Here is a 20,509-nt window from a genome sequence, read left to right on the forward strand (position 1 = left end):
AATAATAAAATGCAACGATTTACCGATGCAAAGCTGCATAAAAACTGACTTTTCAACTTCAAGAAATGACAAAGACGACAAAGCATGTGTGTCCAGAAATACACACAAACAAAAAGACAGGTTGTGTGACATGCTCGCTCTTACTCTTGAAAACCATGAACAAAACCATGCAAAAGAAAATATGACACAGACGACATTAAATACTCTCGTTCATTCGTAAAAGAGGATAAATATGGTGTGTGTGACCACAATGTGTTTTTAGCAGTGAATTATTGGCTGCCGAGAGCATGAAACCATCAAAATTCAATTTACATTTAAAAAACAAACGGCCAAACTATAACGACTGTAAATCACTATTTTGCGGTTTGCTTATGCATTTATAAAGCTGTCAGTTTTCCTACGTCATTTTAATAACTTGAGGTCTTTCATATTGTTGTGTCTGAAAATGTTTGATTTTAAGGTTTATTTCATTGTTTATTTTAATCATTTGTCTAATAAACAATTGTGTTCAGCATATAATATGGGTTCTGAAGCCATTTGAGTACCACTGATGTAAAACTAATTTTAATACTAAAACAGTTTGGAGGTTTATGTGAAGATCTTATGCTCAAGGATAAACATAATTTCCTTAATGGTGTAAACGTGTGAAAAAAGTACTTGATTTTGCATAAAGATGTTCTGAGGCAAAGAGCTCCTGATATTTTTTTATCTAAAAATGTCTGTGCATTTACAAAAAGAGTGCTTAAGACACCTTCATGAAAATTCAGAGGCTGATCCTTGAACTTGTGTATTAAACACTGTGTATTAAAAAAAATTCTCTGAACTTCAAAAACATTTCTTCTCTTTTAACTGCAAAACTCAGAAGAGCTGTTTCATATGCCAGGATATTAGCAAGAGTTTGGACACAAAAAAGAGGAAAAAGGACTGTGAAACTGACTCATCAAATTCACTTTCTATTCTGCTTCAGTCCCTGACACACACACACAGTCTGAAACAGCCACTGTAACCCCTAATCACAACCCCGAAGGCTGGACATCAAATGCTGCAACGCTGAAAACAGATGATCAGAGGTAATTAACGCAGTTTCATATGCAAATTTAATTAATGCAAAACTACAAAGTCATTATGCAAATGGCATCTTCTTGAGCCGCTGTGCAAACATTCATTTCTTAGAACAGGGATCAGTCTCCCCATCTTTAGAAACTCTCTCACAACACACACACACACACACACACACACACTGTTCTCTTAGGATCATGTATGAATAGTGTATTTATTTTAAACTTCTTTCCATTGATACCAGACTGGGGCCATCAGAGCAGACAGCTGAGAGGCAGGAAGACACGATATCTTCTTGAGCCGCTGTGCAAACATTCATTTCTTAGAACAGGGATCAGTCTCCCCATCTTTAGAAACTCTCTCACAACACACACACACACACACACTGTTCTCTTAGGATCATGTATGAATAGTGTATTTATTTTAAACTTCTTTCCATTGATACCAGACTGGGGCCATCAGAGCAGACAGCTGAGAGGCAGGAAGACACGATTTGGCACAGGAGTGAGACAATGAGACTGTTAGACCGGCACGGTATGAATATTCATGACACTGATTACTTTCCATGATTAAAGCCTACTCTAATATTTAAATGAGCGCATGCTAGGTGATTAGAGGAGCGTTGGAAAGGACAAGCGCATGATGCGGTACACTTTCTCCCGTGTTCATGGAGTATGATTAGCTAGACAGTTCAGAGATTGATTAGAAACTAAGGGCAGTTTCACATATGAGGGATAAGATTTGAAAATAGCAAGAATGATGCTGGTATTCACTTGATGGGATATTCTATCAGAAACTGCAGGTAATGGGCACTTTCCTTGAATATGGTTCAAATCGGTGTGCTGTTAATTATTCAACACAGTAGACATATAAATCTTTTTCAGAGAAGTATTAGATGCATTGAATCTAACCAAAAATAAATCTGGCAAGAGAAGTAGTTAGTACGGTAGCTAGATTTCAACACTTCAAATGTCTCAATCTTCTATATTAGAGGAGCAAAGAAAAGGAGAACTTAAAGACAGATTTTTTTTTGGTATAGGCATAAATATGTGAATAAGTAACAGCATTTAAGAATAGTAAACAACAACAACAAAAAAGGTAACACTATTTTAATGTGATGTAGTTACACATACATGTGCTATAACAGTAAACTATGCATAATTACATAGCAACTAAACCTAACCCGAACCTTAACCCTATAGTAAATACATGTAGCCCTATTTTGGTGCTTTGCTCTGTTATTTTTCTTCCACAGAACACAAAAGGAGAAGTTTAGCAGAATGTTCATGCTGCTCTTTTCCATATAATGAAAGTGAATTTACATTACTTTTCAATTAATGCAGTATGTCATGTTAAAATAGAGTCAATGCCTTTAAAATCCAATTTTTTGAAGCCAAATTAGTGCCATCATTTTTTTTATGTTGATTTGAAGCGTCAGTTTTTTATTATTATTATTACTACAGTCAAATCTGAACACAGAGAAAGCATTTTGTTACACAAAACGTTAAAATTCTATAAAAATGTAACAAAAATGAACAGGAATGTTTTATCAGAGCTTAATCCTTCTGGGTCTGATCTGATTTCAACCTCTTATTTCAGTTTTCTGACTCGTTTTGGCTATATGGTTATAGCCATACCAATTCATTTGAGTATGTATAATTCTGTATGTGTGTGTCTGTGAGTGTGTGTAAATAAGTGTGTGTGAGTGGATGTGTTGATTTTGCACTCTTGATGTTTTAGAGTTTCACCCCATCATTGCTGTCCACTTTTTTACTGCATAGTAGTTGAAATATTGTTTTTATTTTACATAGTTGCAGTGTTACAGTCACACCAGTCCATAGGTGTGTGTGTGTGTGTACAAGTGTGTGTATGCTTGCATGTGTGAGTTGGTGTGTTGATTTTGCACTCTTGATGTTTTAGATTTTCACCCCGTCATTGCTGTGTATATTTGTAGATTGTACACACAAAAATTCTCAGAATTTTTGTTGATTTCCCATTCATTTCCTATGCTTGGTCATTTTTGACCGAAGATCACAAGTGTGACTATTTTTTTACGACTACTTAGCCTCCTCGAATCATGCCCTTAATTTTTTTGTGTGTTTTTTCACATTCCAAATGCCATAAAAGTCACCAAGTTTTGTACCATTCTGAAGAAGCTGTTATTTAAAAAAAAAATCAAAACTGAAAACAAAATTATTCGGTCAAAAGTGAATATACTTTCTTATTTTTTTCTTTTTGATTTTAGAGTGAAATGTCTTTTATTGTTTTTATTTTACATAGTTGCAGTGTTACAGTCACACCAGTCCATAGGTGTGTGTGTGTGTGTGTACAAGTGTGTGTATGCTTGCATGTGTGAGTTGGTGTGTTGATTTTGCACTCTTGATGTTTTAGATTTTCACCCCGTCATTGCTGTGTATATTTGTAGATTGTACACACAAAAATTCTCAGAATTTTTGTTGATTTCCCATTCATTTCCTATGCTTGGTCATTTTTGACCGAAGATCACAAGTGTGACTATTTTTTTACGACTACTTAGCCTCCTCGAATCATGCCCTTAATTTTTTTGTGTGTTTTTTCACATTCCAAATGCCATAAAAGTCACCAAGTTTTGTACCATTCTGAAGAAGCTGTTATTTAAAAAAAAAATCAAAACTGAAAACAAAATTATTCGGTCAAAAGTGAATATACTTTCTTATTTTTTTCTTTTTGATTTTAGAGTGAAATGTCTTTGTCTCTGTCTGTGCATCAGTCAGTTTGTATTTATGTAAATGAGTGTTTTTTTAATTGGAGTGTGTGTGTGTGTGTGTGTGTATCAGCCCGTCCCGTGACTGCTGTAGTCAAACACTACAGAGCATCAGAGGGTTAAAAATAACAATTGTGTGTGAAGAACAGACAAAAATAGAAATTTACTGAAAATCCTATTTGCATATAGGTATATTCAAACTTCTGCAATCAGTTATGTACGTGCGGACATTTTGAAGCAATATTTAGTTCATTAAAAATTAATTAAGTTAATTTAATTAATTAATCATTCTTAATATAGAATTTTTGATTTTAATTTTTGATTGCAAGTATTTATTTATTTATTTTAGAAGTAATTTAGGTCACACTTTATTTTAAGGTCCAATTCTCGCCATTAGCAAACCATGACTTTAGCCTCAATAAACTCCTAAATTGCTGCGCATTAATAGTTAGTAAGGTAGTTGTTAAGTTTAGGTATTGGGTAAGATTAGGAATGTAGAATATGGTTATGCAGAATATGTGAATACTAATGAACTGCTAATATGTTATTAATAGGCATGCTAATTAGCAACTAGTTAATAGTGAGAATTGGTCCCTATACTAAAGTGTTACTTTAATTTAATAAAAATGCACAAATCAATGTAATATCCAAAGTTGGTAAACTCATTAGTTAATAATAAAAATATCAAATCATGATTCCCAGAATCTAAATCATATCAGACCCCGCAAATGCCTAAAGATTCCCCCTAAAGTAAATTCAATTCGAGATTTTTCAACATGTGACCGCTGCGCATTTGCAAAGCAATAGTAAAATTAAATGACAACAACATTTCCAAAATGGCCTTTTTTTGTGTGTCAACTATTTCTTAACCAAATCTAAATAAACATATGCTATCTTAAAATTACTTCTGAACAGAAGAGCCATTCTAGCATGGATTAAAACATTTCCATTGAGATGTGAAGGGTTTAACGCACACCCATCAGGCTTGGTGTTTTGGCCCACAGCATGCATGGCTTTTGCCTCTAGGCAGCCATAGCTCCATATTGTATTTAATTAGCCCCATTAAATATAATCTAATTTGACTGAAATTTAAGACAGTTAAGTGGCAATCTACTCTGTTGAGTAAAGCTTGCATGCGCTGAAAATATTTAATTCAAGCTTAAAGCACCTTCCTGCCATGCATTTCTGTGGATAACCTTGATGGCTTCTCCACTTCTGTCAACGAAGCAAAACTAAAGCAAAAGTTGTTCAGTAAAAAGTTCAGATAATACAACCCCTCCCCCTCAAGATTAACAGCTTTGAAAAGGCATATTCAAACAAATACAGAAAACTAATAACCTTGTATAATTTAGTTTAAAAAAAGGGAAAAAGGTATTGACAAGGCTGAAGCCTGCTGACTAGCATAGGGCAGCAAACGTGTGCGTGTGCTTGATTTGTCTCGATTTGTCATATCCTGACTAGCAAGTGAAGCATTTCCTTGTCCAAGGCTGTGTGTGCTGAGAGGAGGGTGGAATTGTGCTGCACTGTGCTGGAAGATAACATGTGGCCCCTCCAGGCCCCGCACGCTAAACTGAGTCTTTAACCCTCTGAATGAGGAATCTTCTTCATTAATCCCCACACTATGTCTCTTAGCACTTGAATTTTAATGGGCTTTCTTAGCCGTTTTTTCTTAATACGATGATATTTCCACCAAACACGTCGGGTGAGGATTTCTGGAGTTTTTCCCTCTTAGAGAATTGGTTTCAGCTGCTGGCGCACTCAGGGCTGTTATGTTTCACTTAGAGATGAGAGAAAGAGAGAGATAGATGCTGCCGTCTTGCTCTAATAAAATCATGCAAGGGGTGTTAATCCCTCTTGAAGGCCCGAGTCAGAAGAAGAGGGCCTTTTGAGAGAAGCAATCCAGTCAGATCTACTGAACAGTATGTGTGTGTGTTTGTGTTGTAATAAAGAGAAACTGTGCATATAAAACTACACTCTTAAATGAACAGTTCACCCCAAAAATAACATTTTGTCATCATTAACGTACCCTCACGCCATCCCAGCCCCATATTATTGTTATGATTATTTTTCCAAAAGGAAAAGCAAGGCTGATTTTCTGAGCTGGATGGTGATTTATACTAGCTAAGCTCCAAAAAGGCTTAAAAAGCAGCATAAAAGTACCCAAATGCATCATCTTAACGGCAAGTCGTACGATAGCTTTGTGTGATTAACAAATCAAAATGCATTGATTGTTTTGGTATTTACTGAAACTCACAAATATGATTAATAATTGTGTTCAATTCAAAAGAGGCAGCTTTGGTATCGCTGATGCAAACAGAAGCTCAGACCTTCTGCCTAATGGATCTCTTTTTGTTTCACAGAAGAAAGAAAATAATGTGTGGGTTGAAACGATATGATTAGTAAACAAAACTAGACAAAATACTCATTTGGGGTCAAATATTAGGTTTTATTTAGAATCCAATTTTAAAAGAACCTTTATTAAGCAAACAGCTCTGGTCCTGGGTTGTAATTGGTCAGTGTTCCAGCCTTGCTAAAATATGTAATAGAGGAAAAGCTATAAGGCAAAATCCTGTTCACCAATATACTGTGTATATCACTGCGCAGCATCTATAGAGACCAACTATTAGTTTACATATCATGGACTATATATTCCAGTGGAATGATGGCATTTTTTTTTAAATAAAATTGCTTTTAATTATATACTGTACACTACCTGTCAAAAGTTTGGAATAAAGTTGTTGTTGTTTTTTTTAAGGTCTCTTGTGCTCACAAGAGGCTGCATTTATTTCATCAAAAATGCAGTAAAACAGTAATATTGTGAAATATTATTACAATTAAAATAACACTTTTCTATTTTAAAATGTAATTTATTCCTGTGATGTAAAGCTGAATTTTTAGCATCATTACTCCAGTCTTCAGTGTCACATGATCCTTCAGAAATCTTACTAATGTGCTGATTTGTGGAAAACTGTGATATACTACAAAGGTTGTTTGGGTTAAGCAAGATTTGAAAGAAAGAAAGAAAGAAAGAAAGAAAGAAAGAAAGAAAGAAAGAAAGAAAGAACAATTATTACATTTATAAGTATTTTATTCAGTAACCATTTAAAAAATGTTGCTCAAGTTTTAATTTGTAGTTAATATCTACTGCAAAACCTTCAACAGAGCATATAGCCGAAGAACCGTAAAAAGGTTCTTGACAAGAAAAGACTACTTTGTTGGCTCTTGAAGAGTGCACCTGTTTCAAGTATAAGTAAAAATCTTTGTGTGTGTTTGTCACTTCATAGGTTTCTCTTTCCTGCCAAGCTTCAGAGACTAATAAACCTTCCCCTCCTCCAGCCCTCAGTGTAAAACACCTACCTGTTGGGACACCCTCCTTCTTGGGGCAGATTCCTCTGGCGGGCGTCAGTCGTTTTTCCTCCTCCTCTCCTGGTGTGACCTGGATCCCAACCTCCACCGGTCCAGACCTCCGGCAGACTTCCGGCCGTGGGGGTCTGGGGGACGGGGAGCCGCCGCTGTCAGTTGGTTTGTTGAAACAGGCGCTGGGTCCGGGGCACAGTCTCCTTTTGTGCTCGATAAACACTAGAATATCTCCCAGGGGGAAGTTGGTTTGACATTGACCGCAGGTCAGCAGGTCACTCTCTCCGGCTCCGGCCACAGGGCTGGCTGTGGAGCCCTCTGATGCGTCATGATCTGCTCCAGCTGAGCAGTGAAAGAAGAGAAAAAATGAGCAATTAATGCATGACTCTATTATAAACTCATTATGGTTCATAATAATAAATGGCTTACAATAATCAATTTTGAGCTGTAACAGATCAATCTGCCACAGAGAGTTGCAAATAACTGAGATAAAATCCTGTAAGTGTGCTTCGCATAAATTTCAATATTGTTTTCATTGGCTATTTAATTGTTATATTTTCTAATCCATTGTATTTATCATTGATAAAACACTAGAAGGGTCTAAGTCAATGTTTTGCTCATCTAAATCTTACAGGATTAAACATTTTTGTCAAGTATTAATCCCATATACACAGTATATATATATATATATTTTGCAAAATTTGCTTCTAGCTACAACAGTGTGAGCAACATTTCATGTTTGCCAAGTACAGGTGAACATTATTTTATTTCCAGACTGAAAACACCTGCTTGCGTTCTCAAATTAGCCTCTGTGTGAAAATGTAGCTGATTTTACTTCGTTTTTTACTGACTGAGCTGCATTATTTTATTTCAGTTTCATTAATACTTTTCCTTTTTTAAGATTTATTGTAATACATACACAGTTTCTTTTTCTTTTCTTTATCTACTGTTTTTAAAAGAATATTCCATGATTATTTATTTATCCCTGTCATTCGTGCTGTTTTTTTAAACAATCTTAAACACAAACACAGTAGATCAAATACATTTGATCATTTTTAACTAAAAAAAAACACCTTAAAGTATTATGTGCATATCAAGCACTATATTGCAAGTCTTCAGAAATCATATCAGAGATTTGTAAGGGGAATTTAAGTTACTTGTTCATTGAAATTTTCTCCACTTCATCTGTCTCCAAATCATGTAATGATTGATGCAAAGGACAAATATCAGTGAATTTTGACTTAAAGTGTAGTCTGTCACAAAAAGCTATTACAGGAATTCAGGAGACTGAACATGAGTCAGTTTGATTACTTTTATGCTGCATATTTAATCATTTATGGAGGTTGACTGGCATTGTCACAGTGGCTTTGTATGGAAAATACCTGCATGAAGATTCTTCAAAACTTCTCTTTAAAAGAAAAAAGAAAAAAAGCATCCAAGTTTGGAATGACCTAAGAGTGGCTAAATAAGGACAATTTAAAATTTCAAATGTTTTTTCAACTAGACTTTTATACATCTTCTACATCTCTCTTTACAGCTATTTCCCTTTATTATGTAAAGCATTTTAAATTAACATTTTGCATAAAATATGCAACAACACAAATACATACTGCACGCCTTGCCTTGACTAGTTTGAATTTAAAATAGTTGGTTTAACTAATTAAAATACCTGTCAAGTTTCTAAATGACAAATTGCTGTTGGTGTGATTTTTGTTCTTCAGTTATTGTGAGCTGCAAATCAGTTTTTCAGTCTGGCTATCAAACTGGTCCAGACATGATTAACCTGCTTGTTGTGGTATTGCATGTACTGTAGACTCTAGTCGACAAATGAGTTCTTTTAAATGACTTCATGGACTGAAATTTTCCACACATTTGCAGCTATCCCCACAAATCACTGAGCGCGTCCAAAAAGAGCTGGATAGAATCTGTTAATGAAAATGAAATAGCTCTAGTATTAGCACAAGTTACAAGAGTCAAAATGGTCTGAAGCGTCTGATTCTGTGCAAAATTCACAGTTCACACAGCATAGACTAACACCTGTGAGCTGCACAGTAAGATCAGCAGAGTGTGTGTGTGTGTGTGTGTGTGTGTGTGTGTGTGTGTGTGTGTGTGTGTGTGTGTGTGTGTGTGTGTGTGTGGCACGTAGTACAGTCGCAGTCTTGCAGTGGTATCTGTGTTTCCGGTCTACTTCTCTGCACGCTGGACGGATGTTGGAGAGGTGCACATGCACCGTACAGGTATGTCGCAGCAGACAATCTAGCGCTCACAAAACCCGCAAAACAGCCTCAAAATACGCTCTCAGGCATGGGTCGCCTCGCGTGTCGGTGCATCGCAGGTGCACGTTGGGAACAGTGGTTAAGGAGCTTGACAAACAGCCGTTTTCGTCTGTGAAAATCAGTTGCATCTTTATCACCCCATACCCTCATCAAATTCCCTGCTTGGCATCTCGATGCCGTTTTTCCGCATTATTATCGATGACGAAACAGCCAACGCTCACTATTTGCTGTGAAATGTATCTGACTCAACACAAAACCACAATGAGATACAAAACAGATTTACAGAGAGCGTAAATACAGGAAAAAACAGCAGCAGTATGAGATCCAGTAGTCTCTGCCTGAGGGACAAACACACTCTTGAACACACACTGGTTGGATGTAAACTCTTATAAAATAAAGGTTCTTTTTTGGCATCTGTGGTTCTGGAGGAACCATTAACATCCATAGAACCTTTCAATGCACAAAAGGTTCTTTTTTGGTTTGTAAAATGTTATTCACACTAAGAAAAGAAATTGTTCTTTTAAGAACTGTTCACTGAAAACTGGGTGGTTCTACTGTGGCATAGTTGCAAAAAAAAAGCTTTATTATTAAGAGTGTAGGAGCCATGGGAAGAGCAACAGTAACTTAACTCCTGTAGATTTTTTTGCCTCAGCATGACATTTAGATTCTTTTAAAAGAATATTCTTGATCTGTTTTAAATTTAGAACCTCTATCACAGATCTAGCCAAAGTCTTGAGTTGAGCAGCATGTGATATCTAAACAGAGCAGCGCATGCACGATCTGAAGGATGCCTGCGAGAGCACACACTCAGCTCTCTCGCCGGCTGACAGGAGACCCCCAGAGCAGTGGAGCAATGCCAAGAAGGAGAACACAAGCATCGTGGGCTTGGCTTGGACCCAATGCCACGGAATTGGGCACGGAGGCATCCACACCGTCCTGAACGGGCCAGACGCGAGCAGTGCACACAACAGAAGAAGGTGTATGTGAGAGCCACAGGTGTACAGCAGATGATGTGTGTGCTGTGATATTTCCATCAGAAGCTGAAACTTAAATCTTTATAGAAAATAGAAAGTGTGTAAAGAAGCAGTATAGCTGATATATCATTACGTACACCATCAACTTAAGTTTTCTATTAACAATAATTCTGTGAATTTATAGATATTTGCTCACTATACAGTGGACTTAAAAAAGTCTAAATTTAAAATCTTGGATCTGCAATATAATTTAGACTAGGAAGTGAACATTACATTTTGAAACAAAGAAACATTATGCTGTATAATGTGCAAGATTCTTCACTATTCCTCTTTCAATAATTAGAAAAGCTGATTCGTTACACCGATCATGTGAACTTTAGACCAAAAGTCTTGCACTGAAATATGAGACGATCTTTGAAACATTCTCAAATCATGCAGCACAATGTAATCATCAGGGTTTTTTTGGGGGGGGGTTTTTTCACAAACTGTGGAACTCATGCAGCTCGAATGCGGCAGTTATTAAAGCAAACTGATTTTCTGAAAGCAATGTAATTTTTTAAATAATATGATGTACAATTAAAAACAAATTAAAAAGTGAACTTTTATTAGTGGTCTAAGATTTTTGAACCTCATTTAAAGTGAAAAGAGGAAACGATTTACGTGAAGAGGAAATCGGTACATAGAAATAAATAAAGTGTGCCACAAAACAATCTGAAAACAAAAACAGTGAAGAAAATACAGTTATTTATCTATTTTTTTTGTTTTAGCATTTTAATAACACAGTAGTAATTAGAGTAATTAGTAATAAAAAAAAGCATTTGTGATAAAGATCATATGAAAAACTATTTTGATTATTAATAATTTTTAATAATAAATCATTTGAGGTCAAGTCTATTGTGGTCATGGCTCTGAATTAATAATTTAAAAAAACACAGCGGACAACTAGCGCATTCAAAACAAAGATTACGAGTGATATGTATTTGCGGAACTGTTAACGTCTCCAGCATGTGTTAAAAGATTTTGTCTAATGTGATTTCTGAGCTCACCAGGTGCATATCCAAAAAAATAATCCATGTGCTTGATAACGTCTGTTTCTTATCTTCATTTAAGGCCTATACACTGTCAACTGCTTCTGGATGCGTGCCAAACAAATGTGCACAATGCATGTGTGCGCGCTAACGACTCTTCCGAACCCCAAAATTTCACATAAAGCTGTGTGCTGGAAATCAGAACCCCAAATATTGCTTAAAAACTTGGTTGGAGGCAAGGACACGAAATGTTTAGGAGCAATGAGCACAGTGGGCACAGCGTCTATATTACTGCTCCCCAGGGTGAAATCTATACTCCAATAAATTGAATTAATTACCTTTAGCGTAAGATAAGAGATTTATACTGAGCCTGTTGTGGGAACGATACACTTGGGAGGAGAGATAGCAATTCAGGGTATTAACCATTATAAATACAGTTATCACGTTTCCTGAAGGCAGTAATCAGATTCTCAAAGAAAACACACACACAAACACACACCCTCTCTATCACTTTCCCTCTCGTAAGGACTTACAGCACCCCCTATCAGCTTCAACCGTGCACATTTACACTCCACTGAAGCTGTGCAAACCAGCAAACACGACGCTCGTAAAATAAACCGAAATATTGTGCAGTGGAACAGAGACTCGCCTATAATATTTGCCAAGTCAGGTCAGACGAGTCCGATCAGCGGGTAACCACACGTCCATCAAACAGCTCTCGGCTCACACGGTCTGTGAAATAAGTTCTCTCGAAGGCAGAGCCAACACATACAAAAAGGGTGGACATCACCATTAAGTCGCTCCTAAAGAAGAGAGTCACTTGTAAAAGGCTGATATGACCCTTTCCACTCTTAGAAATCAAAGGCGCTGTGGTTCATGCCTTGCGTTTTATTAGCATGATGACCAGCGGCCTCTAAAAGATCACATCATGTGAGCATTCAAAGAGCTGACATTCACAGCCATTAAAGAGTCGTTTTACATTTTAAGAGCCAGTAAGGGCCCTAATGGACAGCCCCCACCCACATTTGAACGTTTCGAGCAACCCATCCAAAAGTCGAGCTACTCATGTAATGAATCATACATGTTCACACAATATACATGCGACTTATGAAGAAAAAACTAAACGAATGAGTTTCTTTGGCACTGAGGCGGTTTGCGGAAATCTCAACACGAGCGGTTTCGTCTCTTAGACTTCCTCAAGAGCCCTGCCATTTTAGCTCGTGGCTTGAGACGTTCTCTTTAATGCACACACCTGTACGTGTACATGCGGGCGGAGAGTGCGCCCCGCGTTTATTTCAAGACGTGAAGTATGTTGATATTCCTGTTCCTTGGTTTTCTCTTTGAGTGCGATCAATAGGTCTTGTCGCTCCGGGCAGAATCTCTCTATTGTGCAACCTCCAGCTAACTGACATGTTTTGTGCCAAAAGCATTGACATAGCCAAATGAGGGCACTTTGGTTTTCCCCTGCAGACAGACTTACAGACAGACACCCCAGAAAGAGCCCGTGAAGACCGGAATGGAGGTTGGCGTGCAAACCTAAAACGGAGTACACTTAAAAAGTGTCAGTTTACACTCTGTACACATGCAATAGAGTGTATAGAGCGCACAATGTAAACTGACATACACACACCGACAGACTAATTATGTTTGAACTAAACACGTATTTGAGACACAGTTTAATGATTCTGCTCAACACTGGACGGGTTTTGCTGTTCATATTTAAGCAAGCAATAATGTATGAGATGTTTCAGTATCTATTAGTCACAACAACTGGAAAGAAACCCAAAAATGTATTCTGAGACAAAAACTAAAACCAGCTAACTATCTGCTTAATAAACCACATCAGGTGAAATAAACTGGCAGACTAGCAGTGGTTTGAATTTAAAGGCCACCGGCGCTCTGTAAGCCCACCCACTCCTTTAACACATTTTACTCAACTAATGTCTTCACGTTTTCTAAAACGACAACATAAGCATCATCAACAGTGCAAATTTTGACGTGTAAAGACCATCTACTCACTACTGAATCAGATATTTTCAGGAAGGCACGCCTTCGCATTGTACCCACATTCTCAGTGAAACTAGAAATACCAAAATGAATAACAAGGCAGAACGCAATGAGCATCAAAAGTCATGGAAGATCAAAAAACAAAACCAAAAAAAAAGGCAAACATTTCTAAAAATAAAATCATTTGTAAAATGTTTTAAGAAATTTTACATTTTTATCAGGAATAATTTGATACACATACACACCTTGAGGTTAAATAAACTGAAAAATATTTGAAATAGAAGTTTTGGAGTTTAATTCACAAATACTAATGAATCGTCTGATATGCAATGCATTAACCGTGGATACACTTTCCTGGTCTTTTATTGTTTATGGCTACAATCGCTATTATAATCATTTGTGAACATTGTGTAAAGATTATATCATTGAGCTGTTATAAATTAGACAGAATAAGTCTTTATATATATATATATTTTTTTTTTTTTATGATGTTACTCTCAATAATTTACATTGCAGCTAATTGATGCTTTTTTATTGTGCAAGAAAAGCTTTTAAGGGAATAAAAAAACTTGGCAAAAGAAAACTTAAATAAGGGTTTCGAGTACTTGATGCTTTTACATAAAGTTTTACTAGTGGAAAGAGTGTGTAAAGCATCTTAGATAAAAGGATCAATTAAAGATGAACATAAGGAGTGTGTTGTTTTTGGACGATCATGCATGTGCACCCTATTGTAAAACAGAGATTATGATCAAAATAAACCAATTAAAAATGTATCAGCACTTTGGTTTTTAAAAGTAAATAACCACCAGACTATCCAGCAAAATCGGAGCCTTTTAAATAAACTACATAAAGTAAACTTGATAAGCCATGTATGCTTGTGCATATGTGTGACAATAATAGAAAATAGGTGAGGAGTGTGTGTGTGTGTGTGTGTGTGTTGAGTGGGACAGAGCAGATGAACGCGTGGGTCTCACAAAACTGTATGTTATGAATTACGGTTTTATGTTCAGCACGTCCAGTTTGTTGAAATCAATTATTCACAGCAAATGAGAAAAGTATCATCATAGTAGAATGCATTGATAGTGTTTAAAAGAAATAAATAAACGATCAAAACGAGCAGGCCTCAATTGTTGACAGATTATCAATCAAAAAATAGCTTAAATGTAATAAGAACCAAAAAATTATTTGTGGCTCTAATTAAGTTTAGTTAGGATAGTGCACATAATTGCATTTTGCAAAAACAACTTATAGCCTACCTACACTAGGCAAACGATGGTTTTACGAGCTGAAGGTCCTAAATGTTTAATGCACGTGTACATTAAAAAGCAAATCATGTTTAGTTACAGACATCAGTCTGCAAGAATGAAAGCAACTTTGCTGTGCCCCTATACTTCATATTAATGAGGGAATGGCAGTGCTGCCAGTGTGATGAAGGTGACAGTGGTCTTGTACTCACTCGGTAGGTTCTCCCTCTGTGTGAGGGACAGATGCTGTGGGTTGCCTTGCTTCCGTCGGGACATCGCCCCGCATTTACAGCAGCATCTCCCGGACACTCGGACTAATGTGCGCGCTCCAGAAGACCTCTCCAAACTTTCCTCCACAGCCCTGGTACTGTTCCACCGCGCTAGTCTAGTCGTTATCACGGCACAAACTAACACTTGTACTCTGTGAACAGACTAAATTGCATTCGACTGTCGTGAGGCACTAATTATGTGCCACTTGACCTGAGATAGCGATGCGTAACAATCACTCCGACCCGCAGCAGCGTCTTTAACCTCGGACGACCTCAATTCCAAAAACAGTCTTAAAAGTCAAATATTCTTTCTTTAAAAACCCCTAAAACGTAAATGCAGTTGTTGTCCTGCTATAATGGAAATCCAAGATCCGTGGACGGCGGGCTCGCCAGGTGAGAGAAGTCTTTGGCACTGTCCTCCATGTGCGCTTGGCATCAGAGCGCAGAATGGCTCAACCTCTGAAGACAACACCTCCTCTCCAGATCAATCAGGACCCGAGCAATTACGTCTCGCATTCACGCTGCTCACAGGGAGGACCCAGCGCCTGTGTGTGTGTGGCAGGGGTTGCCTCTGAAGAATGGAATGGGATTCAAGTTCAAGTACGGACGTGATGTGACGCGTGGCGCTGGGGGCGACTAGTGGTGGCAGTCTGGGGACAGAGGGGTCTCCTTGTCCACCAGCAACGCTCCCGTCACTGCACACTGTTAAAAAAAGACCCTGCAAAATTTAGGGGGGGTTGGGGGGGGGGGATCAGACAGCTTTGGTTGCAAGAAATGCACTGACAATACGTTTTAGAGGGATGGCATTTGAGTGCTCGTTTATGTTGCAGGTCAAAACCGTGCATTTCATTAAATGAAATAATATAGCCTACCAACATACTTCAACAAGTTCAATTTGATTTGCACAACTTGCTGATAACAGAAGAGCACATGCTGAATTAAAAGAGCTACACAAACACAAAACCCCATCGGGGTGACATGACGCGTGGTAAAATAATGCAATAAACATTGCATAATAACCGAGTAAGCAACCTAAAACACTGCAATGTATAGAACTGGTGATAAATAAAATAGTTTATATGGTAAAAAGTGATGTGTCACTTTTTTGGACGTCATTTTACAGGTTTTCACTCTAAATCATCAGGTAAAACAGGCCTAAATGTATGTTTTAATATTCTAACATGTATTGTTTTGTTATATAAAAATATTGTCGAATATTTTTTCCCGTATTGTTTAATTCTTAAACATTTTAAAAAAGCAATTCATGCTTTTTATTTCACTTGTAAAGTGTAAAATAAATGTAGGACTACTCTGTTGTCCGGTTAAATCGAAAAGTACACTCTAAAAAATGCTGGGTTAAATGCAACCCAGTGCTGGGTAAAATAGAGACACACCCAGCAATTGGGTTGTTTTGACCCAGCGGTTGGGTTAAATGTTTAACCCAACCTTCTGGGTAGTAACCCAACCGCTGGGTCAAAACAGCCCAATTGCTGGGTTTGTCCCTATTTCACCCAGCACTGGGTTGCATTTAACCCAGCGTTTTTTAGGGTGTAGCCTACCTAATAAATTTTTACTTTTAACTTAAAAAAAATAATAATCTCAAAACTTCTTAGAATGTCGCGAGGATATAGCCTACTATATATAATACTGCACAATTTTATAGAAATAACGTAACAACTAGGTATTTTAGCGAAACTAAAGTAGAAACTGTGCTGTATATTTTAATAAAATGCTGTGCTTAAGAAAATAAAATATGTTACTAACATCATGTGCTGTCTTTTGCATTTAATCAATAGTAATAATAAAGATAGTAATTCATAAACCAATCTGTACTACACATTGTATATCCCCAATGCTGAGAATCAAGTAATTTTGTGTGCTAGGCCCCCTGCACGTGTGTGTCCTGTTTCCATTTAAGCCAATAGCGCCACCTGATGGTCTTTAATGGACCTAAAGCGTGTTCACTGAGACGAGGGTTAGGGCAGGTTTCACCACATCTGCTCCAGATCAACACATATAAGGAAAAAAAGAGCATAGAAGAGACCGGGGCTAGTTGTCACACAGGCTGTATTAGTCCATCTTATAATGAAAGTTTTGAGTCCCATTACATAGGCCTAAATGTGTTTTTATTGCAGTTGTTTTCTTTGTTGGTCTCAAACACTTAAGCCATTTTAGATTTCACTTTGTGAATCATAACTATTTTACAATTTTAGGTATATGTGCTTGTTAGAGAAGCTTAAAATATCTTCAAAATCGAAAGTAACTATAAAATCCTATAGCATATCTTAATATTAGAGCCTACAACCAATTTGTTAAGCACATTTGAGAGATTTTAATTAAAAGACATCTTGCCTTCTTTCCATCACAGCAGAGGAACTATGATAAATGGCATATCACTTCACACTGAAGCAATAACTTGCAAACAGTGTATACAGTCATTGTAGTCAAGCCCCAGAGCAAAGTCAGATTCATCAATAAAACATGATTTTTTTCCATTAACGGTTACCGTTGTTGCCTCTGGGAGAGGAACACCATTATACAATGGCAACACGCAAGACACTGAAAAGAGTTTATGCTGTTAGTTTGGCCGTGTTTCAATGTGACTTGCCTACATACAGGTAGACTGCATTTTTTGGGCATCACAGACACGTTCTCACATGCTCACACTGCTCAGTGACCTGGAACGCATGCATGATGTAAAAATACTCGTTAGGTTTTGAAACACTGTCTCTATCTTCACTCTGAAATGTGTAGATGGTGATCAAGAACCGAACACGCCATGCAGGACTTTTTGGGACTCAGAATTTGTAGATATTTCTGTAAAACTCTTAGGTTGACCAAATAATGGCAAACCTACTGCACGCTTGACAATGACATATAAGCATCCAATAAACATCTCAACTCTTTGTGCCAAAAACAAAACAAAGCTTGGTAAAGCCAATGTAAACATAATGCTATGAAAAACCAAAACATCAAATAAACAATAAATAAAAATGCGTTTTATATTTCATGTATTTTTTTATTTTATATTTATTTTTTTATAATAATAATAATCTAAATTTTGCATTACACTAAACAGACTCAAATGTATCAAATAATATGATTAATGAAACCCTTTTCACACAAATATAACATTTAATTGTTATTTATACACGAGGCAATATTTGCTCCTATGTGATCTAATTATATTGAAATAAATGTGATAAAGAAACTATAAACTATTCAACAAAAGGCATTTAATTCAAACATTATGAAACAGTTCATTAGTTTAATGTAGTTATTTGTCTTACTGTAGGCTTAAAAACAGTTTATCGGCTGAAACGAAACATCTGGGTATAATATTGTAAATATGGTATGATCTTATTAATTATTGGCCTTTATGTAGTGTGTCATGTCCACAGTGGACTGAAGATCTGACTTAAAATCGTGGTCAATTACTCCCTCTGGTGGAATCATTTGCACAACTCAATCTTCACAATTCACTACATTTTTTACTCACAAAAACTATCAAGCCTGGTCAATTTTAACATTTAAAATCGATAAACATGCACTAAATTGTGTCTTCTAATTTGTCAAAGCTAAATTAAGTACTGTATAAACAAATTTAGAACCTCATTTAGAACCATTAACAAACAACAATTAATAACAATGACAAATGTGACCCTGGAGCACAAAACCAGTCAGAAGTAGCACGGGTATATTTGTAGCAATAGCCAAAAATACATCGGATGTATCAAAATTATAGATTTTTCTTTTATGCCAAAAATCATTAGGATATTAAGTAAAGATCATTTTCCATGAATATATTTAGCAAACTTCCTACTGTAAAAATATTAAAACTTAATTTGATTAGTAATATGCATTGCTAAAAATTCATTTGGACAATTTTAAGGTGATTTTCTCAATATTTAGATTTTTTTTGTACCCTCAGATTCCAGATTTTCAAATAGTTGTATCTCGGCTAAATATACATCATACATCCATGGAAAGCTTATTTATTCAGCTTTCAGATGACGTATACATCTCAATTTCAAAAAATTGACCCTTACGACCCTAATCCCAACATGAGCCTGTCTGACACATGAGCAGTCATCTGTTTTACAGGGACCATGGTCATAAAATGCATAATTTAATTACCCAGGTGTTACCTAGTCATTCTGTGTGAGCTACTAGTGATCAATATCTTTTTTTTTTTACTTTAATGGTCAAAATAACTAGTAGTTCCTGAAGGGTGACCAGGTAACACGAGTAGTAAGGGTTTCATATGTATTTCACAAATAATTATTTATAATATAAACCTGATTCCAAAAAGGTTGGGACACTGTACAAATTGTGAATAAAAACAGAATGCAATGATGTGGAAGTGTCAAATTTCAATATTTTATTCAGAATACAACATAGATGACATATCAAATGTTTAAACTGAGAAAATGTATCATTTTAAGGGAAAAATAAGTTGATTTAAAATTTCATGGCATCAACACATCTCAAAAAAGTTGGGACAAGGCCATGTTTACCACTGTGTGGCATCCCCTCTTCTTTTTATAACAGTCTGCAAACGTCTGGGGACTGAGGAGACAAGCTGCTCAAGTTTAGGAATAGGAATGTTGTCCCATTCTTGTCTAATACAGGCTTCTAGTTGCTCAACTGTCTTAGGTCTTCTTTGTCGCATCTTCCTCTTTATGATGCGCCAAATGTTTTCTATGGGTGAAAGATCTGGACTGCAGGCTGGCCATTTCAGTACCCGGATCCTTCTTCTACACCATGATGTTGTAATTGATGCAGTATGTAGTCTGGCATTGTCATGTTGGAAAATGCAAGGTCTTCCCTGAAAGAGACGACGTCTGGATTATATATAATTATTTAAATATGTGAACATTTTACATATATTTAGTATTTTTTAAAAATCTTATTATAGGGAGCCTTTGCCGTGACACATATGGTCCCACATATTTTAATGTCATAACAGTGGCATCTCAGTAGTGCACAATCATTTGAATTATTTTTAAACTGTTTCAGTGTTTCAAAGATTCAGTGGTTAAAGATTAAGAGATTTAATTTACATCAGTGAACCAACATTAGTCAGCAAGCACCTTCAGTTTTAATCTGAACATCTCTCTGCCATAAAAAAAAACATACAGCAATGAGTTGGCTCAACAACAACAAAAACTAATATTACTGTCATATCGTCAAGCTATTAACACACACACACACAAAAGTACGTCAGCTGCCAATCATGCAAAGAGACTTTTTGGTGTATTGTATTTTAAGTATCCATATCAAATAGCAAATCCAATGAGAAAACTATAAGAAGAAGAATTATATATTTTTTAATATAAGTTTAATTTAAGTTTAAAATTACTTATTAATTTAATTATTTACTTTAAAAGACCTTTTTTTGCATATAAATTAACCACTGATGGAAATAAACCAAAAAAAATGTCCTGGGGCAGGCACCCCAAAAAATAATCTATATTGGCTTAAAGTGTTAATAGATGTGAGCTGTCATTGATAAATAAATAATTGCAAAGTTTAGATTTTATTTTTTATTA

The 20,509-nt window shown here is 36.3% G+C and overlaps 1 protein-coding gene across 1 annotated transcript in view; it reads right to left on the bottom strand.

Annotated features, from left to right (window-relative positions):
• LOC107560207 (B-cell lymphoma/leukemia 11B-like) overlaps nucleotides 1-15,513 on the bottom strand; it is a 31,935-nt gene extending 16,422 nt beyond the window's left edge. The window contains exons 1-2 of the mRNA XM_016244325.1: nucleotides 14,901-15,513; nucleotides 7,160-7,501 (exon numbers count right to left, since the gene is read on the bottom strand). Of these exons, the coding sequence (XP_016099811.1) occupies nucleotides 7,160-7,501; nucleotides 14,901-14,964 (406 nt within the window). The 5' untranslated portion in view covers nucleotides 14,965-15,513. The remainder of the gene's footprint in view (nucleotides 1-7,159; nucleotides 7,502-14,900) is intronic.
• Between the last annotated feature and the right edge of the window lie 4,996 nt (nucleotides 15,514-20,509).

The sequence above is a fragment of the Sinocyclocheilus grahami genome, unplaced genomic scaffold, assembly GCF_001515645.1.
Source record: "Sinocyclocheilus grahami isolate Dianchi unplaced genomic scaffold, SAMN03320097.WGS_v1.1 scaffold714.1, whole genome shotgun sequence".
NCBI classification, from domain to species: domain Eukaryota; kingdom Metazoa; phylum Chordata; class Actinopteri; order Cypriniformes; family Cyprinidae; genus Sinocyclocheilus; species Sinocyclocheilus grahami.